This window comes from Stegodyphus dumicola, chromosome X1, assembly GCF_044657685.1.
Source record: "Stegodyphus dumicola isolate Sdum_Otavi_A_Nest chromosome X1, ASM4465768v1".
NCBI classification, from domain to species: domain Eukaryota; kingdom Metazoa; phylum Arthropoda; class Arachnida; order Araneae; family Eresidae; genus Stegodyphus; species Stegodyphus dumicola.
This window is the reverse complement of record NC_140780.1, coordinates 135608248-135628200: the sequence shown is the minus strand read 5'-3', so window position 1 is coordinate 135628200 and position 19953 is coordinate 135608248. Positions and strand designations below refer to the sequence as shown.

Here is a 19953-nt window from a genome sequence, read left to right as displayed (position 1 = left end):
AGTAACACTGAGAGAGTTAAATGTTTTAAATCACTTGTAGAGTCCAGTGAATGAACTTCTGTCTGTATACTGGAGTAGCAGGAAACTACACAGGAGAAGGGTTCACGTACCCTTTATTAACTCTTTAAAATTTACAATACGTCAACGCTAACAAACTTCACCTCTACTTGGGCAGTAACTGAAAGTCAGATAATTGAAACTAAAAGTTGAAATATTAACAAGTGATGAAACTAGCCTACAGGGCTCAGCAGGATCCTGTAACTTCAACCCTATTCTAAGCTAGTGGCAGCAAAGCAATGCAATTAAGCCACTTGAACCAGCAATAAGCAAATGTACCTACGGCAGAGACGGCACCTGGAGCCTAACTCTCTCATACCGAAACTCGGCTTTTAACTACTTCCTTCAAAATAGAAAATTTGCATTTGTTCACACACGCTACAACATTTAACTATTTTGGCACTGACAATTAGGAAAATGAAGGCTTATAGGAACGTTACAAATAAAACTTTAAATTATTAGTTAAAATAAATATAAATCCCTACACACTTTCAAAATGCAGTCTTAGAATATGAGCAAAGGAGGTTTTTTTTTTTAAAAAATATTAGTTAAAATAAATATAAATCCCTACACACTTTCAATATGCAGTCTTAGAATATCATCAGAGGAGGTTTTTTTTTTTTTTTTTTTTTTTTTTTTCTCTCCATGACAAGTTGAGTGGTTGATAGTAGAGTTATGTCTTCTACAATAAAGTGTCTGGATTTAACTATACAAGTCATTAAAAATCTGACTAACAACAGATAATTAGCAATAGCATTGACATAATGTAAGTCTGTAGCTGGGGGACAGTTTGATGGCATAGACTCTCAGAGGAGTTAAATTCTTTATTTATATGTTTTAGTTATTGTTACTCGTATAATTAAAAATTATCATCCATGTTTGTTAAATAGCTGTTTACTTTAGTTTGTAGGGAAACTGTTATTGATATGTTAGATCAAAATCTGTGATGTAGCTGAAAATTTTGCTGCCCAGGATGATTCATGTGCTACCTTTCATAATGCACCCCCCCCCCAAAAAAAAAAAAACTGTAAGATGTCAGGATGGCATATAGGAAAATAAGTAAAAGTTCTGCATTTATTTTTGAAAAAAAAAAATAATTCCAACATTTTAAAATACTATTTTCCTTGTTTTCTGCTAGAGAAATTATCGATAGTTATCTAGAAGTTTGTTTCTTTGCTCCACTTGCCTTTCTGTAATAAGAATTCTATAGTGTAAGGCATTATTTTCAGATCTGTGCTGTAAACCAGTTCATATTTAGAAAACTCTTCTCACCAATAATATTTGCAGCAGATGACGGAAAATTTGTAATAATATTACACTATTTTGAACTTTGTCCTATTTTATTATTAACTGAAAAAAGTTCAAAGTCGCCACCCTTCCTGTTTCATGTTCCCAAGCAATTGAAGAAATAAGAATCAGAAATCTGTCACAAGGAAGAACTCTTTCTTATTTCTGTCATTGTGATCATAATTTAATTTACAATCTTATTTTTAATTCAAATGTTCTGTGGAACAATGGAGACATAGCAAGAACATCAAGTGTTAAAATCTCTTTGTAATCTGTTTGAATGCTGTGTCCATTGTAAAAACAGTTCTGCCCTTAATTCAGTTTCATGTGACAGTTCTGCATTTTGGGCTTCTCCATCTTACTAGTGATTAAACGGATAATTTGACTGAATTTGAATATCTTACATCAAATTCATGCATACATTATGTGAATGCAAGTTAATGCTCCTACTATAACATGACAATGATGCAGTTGCCAGTTTTTAAACCTTTAACTGGAAACGTAACTCTTCAATAAAGATATCCCACATCTTAGACAGCTAACCATAGTGAACCTTGCTGTAACCCAGTAAATCTAGATCCTTCTTTCTTCATTGAAGACTCATTACACCAATTCCTATAATACAGGGTGTGGCAGCGTTCATAGTAGGATGTAAACACACCATAAGGCAGTAACTGTATTTTATTTATTACCTCTTATGTCAATTAATAGCTAAAGGTATGCCATTTACTAATGTGTAAGTCATTGTCCATTGCATGGATTACTTTCTGAATACGATGCCTGTCAAATGATGCCCCCCCCCTGCACAGCACATTCATCTAGGTGGTGTTGGAAGCTTGCCATAACTCGGCGTAACGTATTCCCTGGAACATTGCCGACGGCAGTTCTGATGCGATCCTTCAACTCAGGAATGGTGGCACAATGTGTTCAGAAAACTTCTTGCTTCAGGTTGCCCCAAAGGAAAAAGTCTGCACATGAAAGATTAGGTGAGCGAGGCAGCCAGGAAATGTCACCAAAATGGGAAATTCCTCTACCTGGAAATGTCTGTCGCAATGGTCCGTCCATCTGGAACTTTTCCATGATGTCCCAAGTTGAAATGTTGCCGAAATAGATGCTGGGTAGCAATAACAGAGTAGTTATTCTTGAAATAACTTTCAACAGCAAAGGCACGATGCTGTGCACTCCACCGATTCACATCACTGTCACAATCGAAATGGCAGCTCATTAGTACACGAATGTGGCATGAGCTGGCGCGCATTCACGCAGTACATCATTGTACTGTGCAAGTCAAATTACACTATGAACGCTGCTGCACCCTGTATGTTTCAGATGAAAAATTTGGTACTGTTCCTTTATCTGCCTCTATTTTCCTTCTTAAATCTGCAAATCGTATCTCATATTTTGGCAGCCACTTTTATTCTCGAAATTCTCTTTCTGAGTCTCTCATTGTTTGGCCTCATCATGATGAAGCTCTTTAAATTACCATCCACTGAAAAAGATTTGACAGAATGTTTCCAGCAATGCAGAGTTCTCCCATGTAATGGAAAATATTTAAATCTTCATGAGGCCCACCAGCGGCCGAGCAGTAAAGTCGCTGAACACTGGTAGTTCGGTCCGAGGTTCGAATCCCGCGTACGGGCTGGCTGCATGGGCGTTTTTGTGGTTTTTCCCATGTGTAACGTGTATACGAGCCAGTTTCCCTTAGAAAGTCCTCCATGAAGGTATCCCTCCCCTTAGGCAGATAGCCCTAGTGTGCTTTGTCATAATTAAATAAACCAAACCAAATCTTCATGATGTAAATCTACATATCACCGAAAAAAGGATTAGGCAGCAATGTAATGTTGGCCGAGAAGATTTCAGTTTTAGAAAGGTGACTGGTTTTGAACATCTCATATCTCCTTTGCATATGCACTCAGATTTATTTATTTATGGCCTAAGGAATTGACTTCAGATCAATTTTGCCAAGACGAACTTGACATGTCACATAATACTGTAGTTGATCGGAAAAACTGTTTATGCAAAATATATACAGAAGATGTTTTGGGACAGGAGAAGAAAAAATAGGAGGCCCTGGTCTAATTGTCAAAATAGATGAATATTTATTTACGAAAAGAAAGCATAACACTGGTCGTGTTTTCCCCCAGCAATGCGTTTTTGGAGGGATTTGCAGAGAGACTAGAGAAACATTTCTGTTAACGGTACCCGACAGAGGAGTACATTGTCTTTTGCAATACATCAAGAAAAAATATAAACGATAGAACCATGATTTATTCAAAGTGTTTGAAAATATACAAAACTGAGAAACATGAAGAAGCTGGCTATTCCCATCTGAAAATTAACCACAAATATAATTTTGCAGATCCGGAACAGTCACTCGTACGCTGAGTGTCAAGTATTTAGAGGGAATGGCTAAACAGAGAAATAAAATACAGTGTATAAATAAAATACAATTTGAAAGGCAACATCTTATGTCTTATTTGTCAGAATTTATTTGGAGAAAGAAGCAAGCAGGAGGAATTACTCTTATTCCATTATAGTGGCAACAGGCAAATAGTTTTTACCTGAAATAAACACTAATTGACATTAGCAATGACCTTTCTTTCTTTTTCTATAATTAAGTTTATTTTTCTTATTGTTATATTATTAATTATTATGTGTTGTTATGTCAGATTATTTATTATTACAGTCAAAAGTCGTTAATCCGGACTCGTCAGGGCTTCGGCGATTCCGGATTATCGATTTTTCCGGATTATAGATCATCAGTTTAAATCTCGTAAGATGGCATGCAGAAATTCTAAAATTAAAAATATGAAATCTTAATTTATGAAATAAAGAACAATTATAATCTAAAGGGTATCAAAATGTACAAAAAAAAAAAAAAAAAAAAAAAAAAAAAAAGCTTAATATTTATTTGTTTACTTTATTAAACATTTCTTTCAATATAAGTTGTTTTAAGCTGCTTCATTTTATGTGATAATACTTTCTCTTTAATTCTATAAACAGACACAATTTCTTGTTCAGTTACAAAGTTCCGCTGTTCAAGTCCCGTTAATTGTTGTGCCGAGAATACCGACTAACTTGTCAATCGAAATTTTTTTGTTTTCACTAACCTCTCTGTCACATTCTTCATGTCTTTATCCATTTTTTGCAGCAATTCCACTTTTTGTTTGATGGACATCGAAACATACTTTCGTTTTGTACGATCCTTTGGGAGCTCCAGAATCAGAAATTCTATTTAACATAATCGAAAGTTCAAGTTTACTTTTATAAAATTGCTCTTACAGTCTGCAAAAAATAATAAGCCGGATCCAATTCGAAGATTAAGGGACAACGCAATCATCAACATTAACTGAAATAGATAATTTTAGATTAGACCGGCCATTATACATAAAACGCGCACGCGAAAATGTATTCTGCGCTTGCGCACACGCATATGCGCAGTGGTAAAAGGACTTACGCGCACGCGTAAATGCCTATGCGCATGTGTTAACGCTGCGCATGCGCAGAAAGTTTTTAGCTTTGAGGTCTGGATTATAGATCATTCCGAATTATGGGTGTCCGAATTAATGACTTTTGACTGTATATTGCAGGCAGATAAAGGAAAAGTACCAAAAATTCTAAAAATATGCCATTCAGGGTGGACTGCCCTCCTTGCTGCCTTTAGCTGTGTCCACTGATCAAAATAATTATTAATTTATTTTGTTGGTTACTTTTAAATATTTGTTGTATTTAATGTTGAATTCATATGTAATTTATTCATCCTCCCGCAGAAATCCATGTATGGAGGATGCTGTGCATCCTTCAGAGGAATTTAAGTTAAGATTTCAACGTAGATGCGATTTCAAGTGGATGAAGGTCGATTTGCAGGTAAATGCTTTATAGTATTTTCTTATTATATAGTTAATTTGCTTTATGTCCTCTTTTAAATGCTCTGTTTAGAGTGATTAATTTATGAATCGGACATTTTAGATAAGTATATAGAAGCAAGACTGTGTTTTTCCTTTTAAAGAACTAATTATTTTGTTAATTAATAATAGCTACCATAATTAGTTTGTTGATATTTTTTAGATCGTTTATCGAGTAAACAGTATAATATCTTCATTTGTTTTAATTAAAATAAAACCAGGTACTAAGTAATAATCGGAGTATTTTTGGTTAAAACTGAAATAGAACTTAAATAGGTAATAATCAATTGCATTGTCTTAATGAAATAATTAAATCAGTAAGTAGCATAATTTAGTGTGATTGAGTAAGTAGGGATATTAATAATATTAAGGAATGATCATTCTGTTATCTTTTAGTATTAAATAAATATATGTTGTGCAATATATTTTATATTTTTAATGTGCCCTTCCAAAAGACAAGAACTAGAGTGTTTTGAAATTAATGAAGCACTAAATATATGTTTAAAATAGGTATGGAAACATCTTAGTTTCAGTTTCATATTTTGTGAATTTTATCAGAAGATATGAGCAGTATAAATTTTTGAGATTTACTTTGCTTATGAAAATTATTTTGCAAACAAGTATAAATGTGTGGTGTCACAGAGAATGAATTGATACTTTCTGCTGTGCACCCAAGCCTGGTTCTAGGAGGGGACAAGCCAGACTCCCTGCCTGGTGGCAGTTTCTATGGGCAGCAAATTCAAGTGTGGTGCTGGATCGTATTTGGAATTTTGTCTAATTTTGCTACAACATTAGTAGTTTTAAATCCAGGTCTGAAAAGTTCTTTTAAGAAAATTTATAATTAAATATTTAGAACCCTTTTAAGAGAACAAAGATTTTACCGTAGGAAGATTTGGGCCGTAGGACCACAAATGTCACTTATATTAATTCTGCTAATTTAGTAGCTTTATATTCTTTGGAACTAAATGGAAACCTGTGTTGCTTACCATACTGGCAACCTTCGCAAAAGAATTCATCTTTGTTTGAGACGTAGTTTTTCAATTTGTCCTTTATCACTCAGTTCACAAAGAGTTCTCAAGTTTATGCATCCTGTTCTTTTATATCATATTCTTAGATTATTTTTGTGAGAAATGTTTGCTTCAGGAGAAATTTTAGTTTTCCATTACTCCTTCTTGCAATTTACCATGAATAAGCTTCTGGGTTATTCATGGTTTTCCTTTAACATTTCATTTTCCTTTAATGGGTAATTCTAAATTGTTACGGAGATGAATGGTTTCAATTTCACTTGTCTCATTGAAGCTGTCAAAGTAGCTGATATTGTAGGTCATATGAGCATATGCTCCCACTGTTCATCACTTCTTTTTACACTTTTCTTTATTTCGTTGCTAAATGCACTGAAATTTTTTCTGGAACATCAGTTTCTTTTCCACACAGCTTTGAATGACATTCTGGAGCTTAATGTAATTTCTTACGGCAGCTATAATATGTTATTTTGGTTTTATCTTCATTTCTATTATTATTTTTAATTTACTGCAATCATAAGCGAAAAATACAGACTCACTTTTCTCAGATTGCGATAAAGACGTTTCTTCATCGATGAATTTTGCGGTCAGGTTTAACAAGTTTTGTGTGCTATCATCAACAGATAACCAGGCTTGTCTGTCTATATTTTAGAGGTAATGTTCCTAAAATGTTTGTAATTATATTTGTATCACTTATGCTTTTACCAGAGTCTTTGATTTGATGAGTAAAATTTTCAGTTTTCCAATGTATTGCACTACTACTTCATTGCATTCTATTTTCAACTGTAAAAATTTGTCAAGCAGCAGCATTTTGTTAAAGTCAGATTTCACTTTGATGGTAGAGTCCAATCTTTTAAGCATTTCATTTGATGAAGAACAGTTCTCTATAAGTGTGACTTGTGAAAATTCCATCACAGACGATATTGTAAACATTGCAATCATGGCATTCTTTTCACATTTTGCGATTGCCACATCATTATTTTCTGGCTTTGAATTAATTATGTTGGCAACAGAAATGCTCCTTTTGCCTCGAGAGTACAAGTAATTTGAAATTTATATTGTGAATAATTTTGTCCGTAAAATTTGTTTATAGATGACACATCTATACCTGCTGTGCTTACTTCTGTTTACTGAATTCTAAACCGAGAATATAGAGGATGAACTTATGTTCATAAATTGTTACTTTGTGATAAATTGGACCCATAACCTGTTTATATTGCTGGTTTAAATAAATTTATTTAAACAAAGTAAAGAAAAAGATAACAGAACGTACTGCTGAACCAACTAGCTCTCTTTCACAGCATTATCTTGCATTTTTAATATTTTTATTCCTTTATCTGTAATAACCCCTTCAGAGGGAAGATTTTTCTTTACATCTGGAAGACAGAAAACATTACATATTTGTCCTTCCCATTTATCATGAATAAGCTTTTGGATCAAGATGCAAGAGAAACACTCTGATGTGGAAAGTAAAACAGGCAAATCGACAACCTTGTGTTTGGCATAGATTTTGTAAAGTCTAAATTGATTTTAAGAGCAAAATGGGTCCCGTTTCATCACAAGCAAAAAATTCTACAAAAGCGAGAAAGCGAATGTCGATCATATTAATACCCTACAGGCAACCAGTGGAAGAGCCAATGGTGTCATCTGTCGGCAGAAATAGTAATGAAAAATGAAGGGTTAAGTTAATACAGTAGAAGTCCATTAGTCCGGCATCCAACAGTCCGGAATGCCCGATAGTCCGGCATCGCTCCGGAAAATTGTAAAAATTTTGGTTTTCTCCAAAAGTGTGTCTTTAAAGCAAATAAAACCGCTCGAGAGCTATTCGGAAGTTTTCGGGGTAGTTCGAGATCATCCGGAAGCGCTCGGTATTGTTCGGAAACAATTAGCGGCCGGCTAGTCCCAGCTGTCGCAACAAATTCAGGTGCAGTGCAGCTCCGTTAATCAATCACAAAGCGTCTTCGCCATTTTTTTGTGCGTTGTTGTTTTGTGTCCTTTCACATCGCAGTAAACGTAACTTTTGAAACTGTTTATAAAAAAAGTGATTTTCGTTCTAACTGTACAGTGACCATGTTTTCAAAACCTAAGCCTTCGAGTTCAAAAGGAGAGAAACGAAAACACGTAACACTGACTAACACTGATGAGGAAGAAAACCATCAAGACGCTCTGACCAAAGTTTTGGATGTCGTTAGAAGTACTGACAATCCCTTGAAAAACCTGCCTGAAGATGAGGTAGAGGAGTGGCTTTTAATTGACGAGAATGAGCCTGTTGAACAAGAACTAACCGATGAGGACATTATCAACATTGTAGTAAACCCTCAGCCTACTCAAAATCTTGAAAATGACTCAGATGCCGAAACGGAAGAAAAGGAAAAAATCAGCTGGGCAGAAGCTGCAGAATCACTAAATAAGTTTATATCTTTTGCCGAGGCTAGTACTGCTACAGTGCTTCAGAAATTATTGATTTCCATATCATTAGAAATAAATTTTATACTAAACGCCAAAAGTCAAGAAAACAAAAAGACATTCGTGACTTTTTTAAATCTAAGTGAAATATGTTTTACAGTACGTGTACATACATTATATGAAATATAAAATAAACTTTGTTGTATGTATTTGCATACTGTATTTTTAGTTTAATTATTAACCTAATTGTTCTTATAATTACCGCCCGATAGACCGGAATTTTCGGTAGTCCGGCACCGAGCCGGTCCCGAACGTGCCGGATTATCGGACTTCTACTGTAGAATTTTAAAGGTCTTAGGCAAGACCGGATTGGAATTAAAGTCATTGACTAAACAGGATTAATTTTTTGTGAATGGGAAAAGTTCAAGATAATCCAATTCCCTAATAGAACCTAGCTTTTTGGATAATTTTAGCAGAACCAAAATCAAAATTGTGACTGAATTTCCAACTATGATTAGCTATTGAAGATTTGTTAATTTTGCCTTTTTGGACGTAAATTCACATTCCTTAATGCAAAACTTTAATGCTCTTTTTGTTTGACCAATATAACATAAGCCACACTGACATGATATGCTCTAAATTCTCCAAGGATTAAGGTCAGAAATAGAATCTTTAAGAACCAAACTTCGGATTTTATTTATAGGCCAGAAAACAACTTGAAAATTAAACTTGTGTAAAATTCATGCAATTTTGTAACTGATAGAAGGATGAAATGGAAGCACAACAAGGTTATTAATGTTATTTCTAACATTAGAATGTGTTCTTAGATGGCACGATGAGAACTTTGTAACAGATTTATTATACACTACGGGAGAAAATCCTCAGTCAAGGGCAATAGATCTTAAGTAATTGAGTTCATTAGCAAGAAGAGATTCTGAAGAACAAATTTTGAGAGCTTGAAATACGTAATAGTAGAAAGAGGCCATTTTTGGCTTAACACAAATGAGTTATAGTGCAAAATTTAGACCAGTTGGACACACAACTAAAAATGACTGTTGCAAGACTTTCGAAAACAACATCAACGAATTTATAGTTAAAGCAAGCTATCAACTGAATTTACCCATAGATACCTTCTTAAAATGGAAAGCTAAAATTCTTCAACGCATATCCACTGAAATCAATCACCTCAAGTTTAAAAGTACATTGAATTGGTCTCAACTTACATCAGATATTAAAAATTTAAAAAAACTTTTTACTATTACAAAAATAGATAAAGTAAATAATAACTTTAGCATTATATGAAAACAATTCTATGCAGAAATTATTCATAAAGAACTTTTCAATGCAACTACTTAGCAAACCTCTATAATAAACAGAATTAAACTTTTTCATAAAAAACTAAATATTACTTTAAATCCAAGCTACAACAGATTTACTAGCCTCTATGCACTTCCCAAATTCCATAAAACACCATTAAAATTCAGATTTATAGCAGATGGAAGTAATAATTACAAGAAAAATGTAGACTATTTTTCAATTCAATTTTAAAAAATATGTAAATTTATTTTCAACGATTGTAACACTAATCATAACTATTGCTGGATCATCCATAATAACACTCCTGTCATTAATGCCACTCAAACAATTAACATACAGAACATTAACTGCTATGAATTTGAAAACTTATATACCTCACTTCCTTTAGAAGAAATTTATACTAGTCTACTAGATCTGCTTAAACTCTTCCCTGATATGCTCACGTTTATAAATCTTAATAAATAGAAAACCTACCTGCAATGCACACTTTTTCATAACTACATTAAATTTCAAAATCAACTTTTTAAACAAGTCAGAGTTCTTCCAATGAGGTCCCATTCCAGTACCTCGATCTCTAATATCTTTTTATTTATCAAAGAATTTAAATTCCAAAAAAAATCTGCAACAACAAGAATTAAATTACTACAAGCACACTTACAGATATATAGATGATCTTATTACAATTAATAATTTTATTAAGATTGAATACTCCGAGATTTATCCGACTTGCCTTACACTTAATAAAACTAATAATTCACAAAATAGCATAGACTATCTTGATCTTCAAATCATTAGCTACAAAAAAAAATTTACTTTTTGACAAAACAAGAAACTTCAGTTTCAATACTAACAAATTAATAAATTGGAATTCCATCATATCCAAAAGAGCAATTAACAATACAATAATAAATCAAATACAATGTATTAAAAATATCTGCACAGATACAATAGATCTACAACACGAAATTTTGCTCCTTATTAAAATTCTCAAAAATAATCTAATACCTAATCAATTTATTAACCATTGTCTTAAAAGAGCAGGCATTAAATACTCACTCTAAATCATTTAACTGATAGGTATATGATAATTTGTTCCTAAACCTGAGAAGGCGGTATAAGTTGGATGACTATCAGTTGAAGGATTAGTACATAGTGTAATTACAAAGCTGTATATAATGTAAAAAGCTAAATTGTCTTCAGACTTATGTTGTTACTATGCTGTTACTAAAAAAATGGTCTTATTTCATAATCTTCAGTCTGTCAAATTGCTATTTGACAGTGAAAATTCCTTTTTTCCTTTTCTTAATTTCTTCCTCGTTACGACACGACAATTAGCCAGATATTAATTAATTTCCATTCACTAGTATATTCAAAATTTTAACAAACGGTTTCACTCACATAAGAACTCCACAACATATGTTCCTCAAGCATTCCTAGTCACTCCCTCTCCTATAAATTACTTCACATAAGTTTCGCCACCTGAAATAATTCAAAGCCACCACTGCCAATAAAGAATTTCGGAGACACAACCCTTCTGAGTAAGACGCGAAGAAAACACTTTGCCCACTTCCCACTAGAAAGAACGTAACTTAATTAATGCTTTTTTAGCCTTTTATATCTTCATGTACATTCCCTTTTATTATATATATTTTAAATTAAAATTTTTATTTTTTGATTTGTTTTTGCAAAGATTGCATTATATTTCTTATATTTTGTAATTTTCTAATGTTTGTTTCAATTACTTTGAGTTCTATTTCATAATGCCGATTTCCAATGTTTAATTTTTTACAAACAGTTTTGAATTAAAATGCATAAACACGAGGATGTTGGGGGGACAATTACTCAAGTAATTTATAAATTTTACTGCATAAATTGCTTTTCACTAAAAATTGGATTAGCGAAAATGCTTACTCAGAATTAGTTCTTTGGTGCTCTGTATTGGTTCTTGATCCCTTCAATTCGCGGAAATATTTGGCCTAACTTAAATTGCCAGTTTGGCATCGCCTTATTACTTGAGTAATCGACAAAACACCTTCGTATTTCTTTCTTAATTATTGTACATTGAACGGGAGTTGGTTTGTTCCCCTTGAAAAGTCGACTAATTTCTGATCAATGGCAATGATTACTTGCTCTTAATTTAATTACTTGCTTTTAAATTAATTTCTTTTTACAATTGAAATTTTGTTATTCATGATTTAATTCAAGTCCCCGAAGTCCCCGGTAAACATTTTTAACAATTTACATTCAAGTTACTTTGAAACAATTTTTGGAATTAAACTTTCTGTGGATTCACTCTTTTTAGATACAGTAAGACCCTGCTTAACGCTGTTTCGGTTTAGAGCTCTTTTATTTCAACCCGGGGATTCCACGAAATCGCTCGCAGCATACGGGGACTCCCCAAAATATTATGCAGCGATAGGTTTCAAATACATATCCGAAAGAGTGTACTTGTATTTCTTGTTTGGTGCGGTATTGTACAGACATATTTTGAAGGGGTAAATGTGGAAGATGTCGAAGAAATAATTCAAGAAGCAGCGGCTAGTCTTTCTAATGATGAGCTCAAGGAATTAACTGAACAAGAAGAAAGCAAAAATGTTGACAGCAGTGATTTAGAAGAAGAGCAAAAAGAACTTTCAATGGCGTTTGTAAAAAGGAGTTTGTCTGCCATAACTGAAATAATGGATCAATTCATTGAAAATGATCCGAATTTTGACAGGAGCTCAAAAGTAAGGCGTGGTGTTAGAGATGCTCTATCCCTTTATGAAGAACTTTTAAGAGAACAACGCAAAAGAAAAAGGCAAACAACATTAGATGCTTTTGTCACAAAAAGGCAGAACATTGAAAACGCGGAAGGCTAACTAAATATGACTGATTTAGAATTTTATTTGTTTTTTTTTAAGAATATTCGTTTTGTTATTTATATTTTGTTTTTATTTTTGCAAGAAATAATAATGTGGTATTAATTTGGGCTTTAAGAAATAAATGTTTGGTTTTATTTTTATTAAAAAAACATACTTTTCAAATTTAATACCTAACCAATTTCCTAGCCATCTTCCCCTAACTCCAATATTTACATGTAAAGATAGCCTCGTTTAGCGCTGTTTCGCATTACGCTCTACTTTGATGGAACGTATCCCCCGCATTAAGCGGGGTCTTACTGTAATTCTACTAAAATTAATCTTAGGACATAATATAATCAATATTTCTTTAGTAAATAAATTATTATTAACTTACTTTGCAGCTATTGTGCAAGTAGTAAAATAACTTGATTTCGCACTAAGTGAATTTAAGATCATACAACACATACATATATATATATATATATATAATTGAAAAAGAAAATGTAAAGCGAACTGGTAATTAACTTTTCACATTACACTAAGGTCAGATTAATTAATTTTTTCGTGCAATAGCAAGTCTTCCAGCACTAAAATTTGGCAATTTTATCTCGCTTATACAGTTTTTCCAGTTTTACCAGGCAAATTTTTTATTGTCTATGTAGTACTATGTTACAACATTTCGTGGAGCTACAGCTCCTGGTAACTTTTTAGCAAGGTTGCTGCAATGTTCCTACTACTCTCTCTCTATATATACATATATATATACACACACTAAATAATCCACTAATAAATAAATTATATGTATATATAAACTTAATAAACTTAAAGCATCCAAAGTTAAAGTGAAATTGAAAAAAAAAAAAAAAAAAAAAAAAAGCTATTTATTCCCTAGCAATATTTGTTATTGCAACTGTGGCTAAAAGATCATAGCTTTTCTACTATGTGGTAGACCAAATAATAATCAAAATCAAATTTAGCCGAATCATAATCAAAATGAATATAAGAATTCAAAGCCTACTAAATTAATATAAGAATTCAAAGTGAGAATCTTTCTGCTACTTTGTAAATTTAAATAAATTGGCAAACTTTACTTTCACTAAAAAAAACGGGGCTGCTAGTTTCAAAGATGTTCTGTACCCTGATTATGTGAAGACATTTATCTTTTATAACTTGAATTTTTCCTTTTTCCTCAGATAAGTTTTCATATTTTAAGATTTTATAGTTGATATTATCTTTTAAAAAGTTTCTTCTGCCGTCATGTTGGCATTGCCATTCTCCTTCTTTGTCAGTTGTACTTTTTAAAGACCACATCCATGATTCGTACTCTCATACACAAAGTTTAACAAGATAGGACATTTTGAACACACGTAAAAAATACTTTTTTCTGCTTTGGACACTTAGACCCTTTTGTCATACTTTTTTTCCAATAAGTTCAACTTTTCTTCGTCTCCAAGAGTAACCTTGAATTCAACTTTCTTTTGCGTGATCCACAGTTTGGAAAATGTTGATCTTGTTTAGAAATTCAGTAAGTTTACGTTTTGTTCAATATTTTTGTTTTCTAACATGTTTTCAGTTTTTTAGCTGCTTAAGGCTCAGGTTAAAATTTAAAAGCTTAAGGATCATATAATTGGGGTCCACCAATTTTTTTTAGTTTTGTTTAACACATTGGCGCTGGCCTGACCCACCGGTGGATCATACTTGTCTGTTCCGTGGGGCGCCGTGGGCCGGCATGACTGTCCATAGGTCATGCTTGTATATAAAAAAATACATAGTACAAAATTTTATTTTAATTATTCAACAGCATGCATTAACATTTCAACATTATAATCAAACATTCAATACAAAACTAACTTAAAATGTAACTTGTAAATTAAATATAATTATTAATTTTTTCTATGCAATTTTTTATAGCGGGCTAAACAAAGTGCTGGCTTGCCCTTACAATTATCATATTATGTTGTTACTTTGTTTGCTCTATTCGTGGCTTTAAAGCTCTATTTACCCCATGAAACGGACTGCTAATTCAAGTGCCGCCGCATGAAAAGTACAATGAATATCTGCTCTGCCATCAACATGTTAAATGACAATTTGATTTTAAAATAGGTTCTTTTACTCATTAATTTGTAATTGCTTTTGAAAGTCAGATTCGCATTTAATGTATCTTAGGCTTTTTTTTTTTTTTTTTAAGAGGGTCATTTTTGCATAAAGTAGTATTTTATTCATTTTCTCTTTTTTCCAAGTGTTTGAATACATGTAAGGAAAATTCTGAATACATTTGAGATTCAATATTTTGGTTTTAATTAAATTTTAATGTTTTTTTTTTTTTTGTTGAAAATTTAGTTGAAAATCTTTTATCAGTTGTTGATCTCAAACGATTCGGTACAAAACATGTATTCGAACACACATTTATCAATTTATGAAACTTCATAAAATTCTACAATTCATTTTCCACTGGTGATTTCTGAATTAGGGTTTCGAACAAAGGTGATTAATTTTTATTTTTATTCCTGTTACCAATTTGCGTTATTATTTTTCAGGTTTATTCTACTTATGAATTCTTATATGAATTTTGATTATGATTAGCTACCGTGTTAGACCCTTCATGCACAGTTGCAATCATTAGTACTGCTAGGGAATTGCCTTGTTTTGATTCCAATTTAATTTTAATTATGGTTGCTTTGTTTAATTTACTTCAATCCTACAGGACTGGTTACATTTTTGTATTTGTTTTTTGGCATATTACTGTGTTTTTCTTTGTAAAAATTACATTTAGTGTTGTTTTTTTAGGATTATACTTTGTTTTAGGGCATTTTATGATTTTAACAAAAAACAAGTTTGTCATCTGATTATTGATTATACAAATTACGCTATTTTTATTCTTTTACAGCTCTGTAATCAAGCATTATTCTTTTATTTTAAATATTTTCCGTAAATTCTTTCACTATAAAAATGATTATTCACAGTGCTTTATGGTTTGTAATTTTTCCACCTTTGTAATAATGAGTTTTCTTCTACTATTGGCATGCATATTTTATTCTTTCTTTATATTTATTCTGTAAACATTTAAGTTTTTAGAGAAATTTTTTATTATAAATTTTGCCTACAAGACAGAATTTGATGATTACATCAAGTTGAAAATTTGCACTGAAATTGCTGTTCATACATCTTTAGAAACAAAAAGGAACAGTGCACTATTTTAGAACTTTAAATTGTATTTCATACATGTTTCAGTTTCAAAATATCAATTGAATCTTTTAAATATTTTAAAGTTTTCCTGAGCAGCTATGCTATCCCTTATTAAAATTAACCTTTGAGTTTCCTTTTATGTCAGGTTTTACATTAATTAAAGCATATTTAGTAAAATAACATGGTAGTTGTAAGTATAAATAGAAGGCAGCTGAAAAGTTCTTGCCTTTTTTTGATGTCTCATTTCACAAAGCACTCACAGAGAGAAAATGAAGCACCAGAAAGTGATGGAGACTTAGTGTAATACAGGTCTCCACTAAAACAGGTATCTTGTGCACACACAACAATTATAGCTCATCTAGTATCAAAGAGAAATGGAAGTATTGAAGCAGCTGGTTTATGGTTGTTTGCTGTATGAATTCAAAGTGACTACATAATGTTGTTAATGTTTGTGGTCACATGATGTCGAGCAAATATATGTCAAATATGTCAAGACATGTGGGGGAGCATGCCCTGAACAAACATTATGGTGATTTCCTGTTATGTTTTTACCACCAATCCTCGAATTCCATGTCACAGATTATGTTCTTACTGCATTAATATAAATATTAACAAGACACAATAAAAATTAAGCTTTATTTAGGAGCATTGCGCACACTCCCCGACAGCCTGCCTGTTTCGCTCTGCTCGCTACTCGTAAGAAACTTCTCCTCTAAGGTTGCCACACTCATCGGAGGGCGCAAGGCGCGCTCCTTATCGCCATCACCACAGAGTTTCCCCCCAGTTCCTTTAATGGCTATTCAAAGGAACGACATAGGTTATGAAATTATCTCAGAGTATCCGTACTGTCGGGTATTTTTTTACATGATTACAAAATTAGAATATAAAATTAGAAAAGATCAAAATGCAGTTCAATATATAACAAGGTATTGACACATAATAACAAGAAATATATACATATAATAACAAGAATATAAACATTGACACAAGAAATATGTTAAGATATGAATTTTAAAAAAATGTTTTAAATTGTTATGTAAGAAGCAAGTTTCTTTGGGAAGTGAACATGTCTTCCCGATCTGGTGACAGTTTGTGTCTTAGAGAGTTCGTTTGCAGATTTATTCTGCTGAACTGTCTTTAAGTCTTTATTTGTTTTCAGTTCAGGCAAATTAGAGTCCGAAAGTAAATAGGCTGGTTTCACACGGTCTATAGACACAGTAGATTTCAGACCGTTAATATTAATTGTGAAAGTTTTGTTCGTTCTAGAAAGGACTTTATGCGGACCTGTATATGGTTGGCACAGAGGTGGCTTTACTCGATCGACACGTAAGTATACATGCGTACACGACTTTAAGGTAGCACTTACGTAACACTTTTCTTGGCAATAAGCAGATGTTGCTATTGGATTCAATTGTTGCATTCTATGACGAAGATTCGTGATAAATTGTGTGTCATATGGAGATATCTTAGATGACGTTATCATATCACTAGGCAGCTTGAGAGTTGTGCCGTACACCAGTTCAGCACAAGATGACTGTAGATCTTCCTTTACGGCTGTACGAATACCAAGCATAACAACTGGTAGTGTTTCAGTCCAGTTATTGGTTTCGTGAGCCTTGAGAGAAGATTTTAAATGTCGATGAAATCGTTCAACAATGCCGTTGGACATTGGATGATAGGCTGTTGTTGTGATTCTGTTCGTACCCAAAATGCGCGTAAATTCTGCAAAAAGTGCGGATCTCATTTGAGAACCTTGGTCTGTTGTTATGATCGATGGGCAGCCAAAACAAGATATCCAACAGTTGAAGATGGCTCTGCAAATGGTTTCCGTTTTCATATCCGGGATGGGAATGGCTTCCGGCCATCTGGAGAATCTATCTATGAGAGTTAAAAGGTACACGTTGCCTTCTGATGGAGGTAACGGTCCAACGATATCCATATGGATTTCTGAAAAACGTGCATCAGGAAGAGAGAATGTGCCCAGTGGTGCTTTAGTATGCCTAGTAATTTTCGATTTTTGGCAAGATTGACAGGATTTCACCCAATTTTTGATATGACGTTTCATATCGGGCCATACATAACGAGAACAAATAAGCTTCGTAGTAGCTGCAATTCCTGGATGTGACAGATTATGCAGATGATTAAAGATGAGTCTGCGAAAGGAATTCGGAACAAATGGGCGAGGAATGTCTGTTGACATGTCACAAAGAATATTACCATCAGAATACTGGCACGGTTTAAATTCCAGTTTCAAAGATGATGTGTTGTTTTTGAGAAGGTCTTGTACCTCCGGATCATGCCGTTGAGCTTCCGAAAATTTTTTAAAATCCAAAAATGGAGATTTTGTTATGGAATCAATTTCTATTCTTGAAAGAGCGTCAGCAACGACGTTTTTTGAACCTTGCACATGCCTAATATCAGTAGAGTACTGAGAAATAAAATTTAAATGGCGCAATTGTCGAGGTGAACATTTATGAGGGTTCTGTTTAAAAGCGTATATTAACGGTTTTCGATCCGTATAAATTATAAAATTTCTGCCCTCTAACATGTGTCGGAATTTCTTAATTGCAGAATAAATTGAAAATAATTCCCTATCGTACGCGGACCATTTCTGTTGACTTTTATTGAGTTTCATAGAGAAAAATGCTATAGGTTCCCATGTTTGTTGAGACAACTGCATAAGTGTGCCGCCTATTGCGACGTCTGAGGCATCTACCCAGATGCTTAGCTGGGCTCCGGGAATAGGGTGTCTCAAAAGGGTAGCCTGAGCAATGGCATTTTTGGCAGCAATAAAGGCTTGTTCAGCATTCTCGTTCGAATTTAATTGTGGGGATGAATCCTGAACACGAGAACGAGGTTTCTTTTTATTAATATAGCCTTCTGACAGTTTTATTAAAGGAGAAAGAATATGTGCTGCTTTAGGTATGAAACATCTGTAAAAGTTAAACATGCCTAAAAATTGGCGAAGCTGAGTGAGAGTGGTAGGTTGAGGAAATTCTAAAATACATTTGACTTTGTCAGGAAGAGGTTCAATTCCGTTTTCACTAAGGTGAAAACCTAAGAAATCAATAGACGTTTGACCAAAGTGCATTTTGAAACATTTATGCAAAGTCCATATTCCTGAAGTTTGGAAAATAAAGCTTTCAAATGCCTGCAATGTTCCTCAGAATCTTTAGAGGCTATGAGCAAGTCATCGACAAAAGCGTAAACACCTTCTAAATCCCGCGTGACTTCATCTATAAAACGTTGAAAAGTCGCGGATGCATTGCATAAGCCGAATTGCATACGGGTACTTTCGAATAAACCGAATGGTGTGCATATGGCGGTTTTGTGGATGTCGGCTGGGTTAATTGGTATTTGATGGTATGCCTTAATCAGGTCGACATGACTAAAAATTTTAGTACCGTGCAATGCAGCAGTAAAATTGGCTAAGCATGGAATAGGATATTTGTCTTTTATTGTTTGAGCGTTCAATGCTCGATAATCTCCTACAGGTCTCCATTCCAGACTGCCCTTTTTTGGAACCATGTGAAGTGGGGATGCATAATTGCTGCTCGAAGGTCTCAAATGCCCCAATTGCATCATAGTTTGAAATTCTGGTTTTGCTATTTTTAAGCGATCTGGAGCTAACCGACGAGGTTTTGCAACCACAGGTGGACCTTTAGTTATGATATAATGAACGGTGTTATGTTTAACAGGTTGGTTAGGATCTGGTAATCTAGTAACTGAAGGAAATTCTTTTAAAATGTTGTGATATGGTGTATCACTAAATACAGTTTTTACTGAATAAATGCTTGCATTTTTCATGCAACCGACGGTTTTAAGATGCGTTTTTAAATCTTTGAGACATTTGTTTCTGAGATCAGGCACCAATTCAAAGAAATGGAGAAAATCTGCTCCAAGAATGGGTGTACTAACATTTGCTATAAGAAA

At 33.3% G+C, this 19953-nt stretch overlaps 1 protein-coding gene across 2 annotated transcripts in view; it reads left to right on the top strand.

Annotated features, from left to right (window-relative positions):
- HERC2 (E3 ubiquitin-protein ligase HERC2) overlaps nt 1-19953 on the top strand; it is a 599575-nt gene that overhangs the window by 28519 nt on the left and 551103 nt on the right. For both annotated transcript variants that reach the window (XM_085808058.1, XM_085808057.1), the window contains exon 2: nt 5115-5211. In XM_085808058.1, the coding sequence (XP_085664184.1) occupies nt 5115-5211 (97 nt within the window). The remainder of the gene's footprint in view (nt 1-5114; nt 5212-19953) is intronic.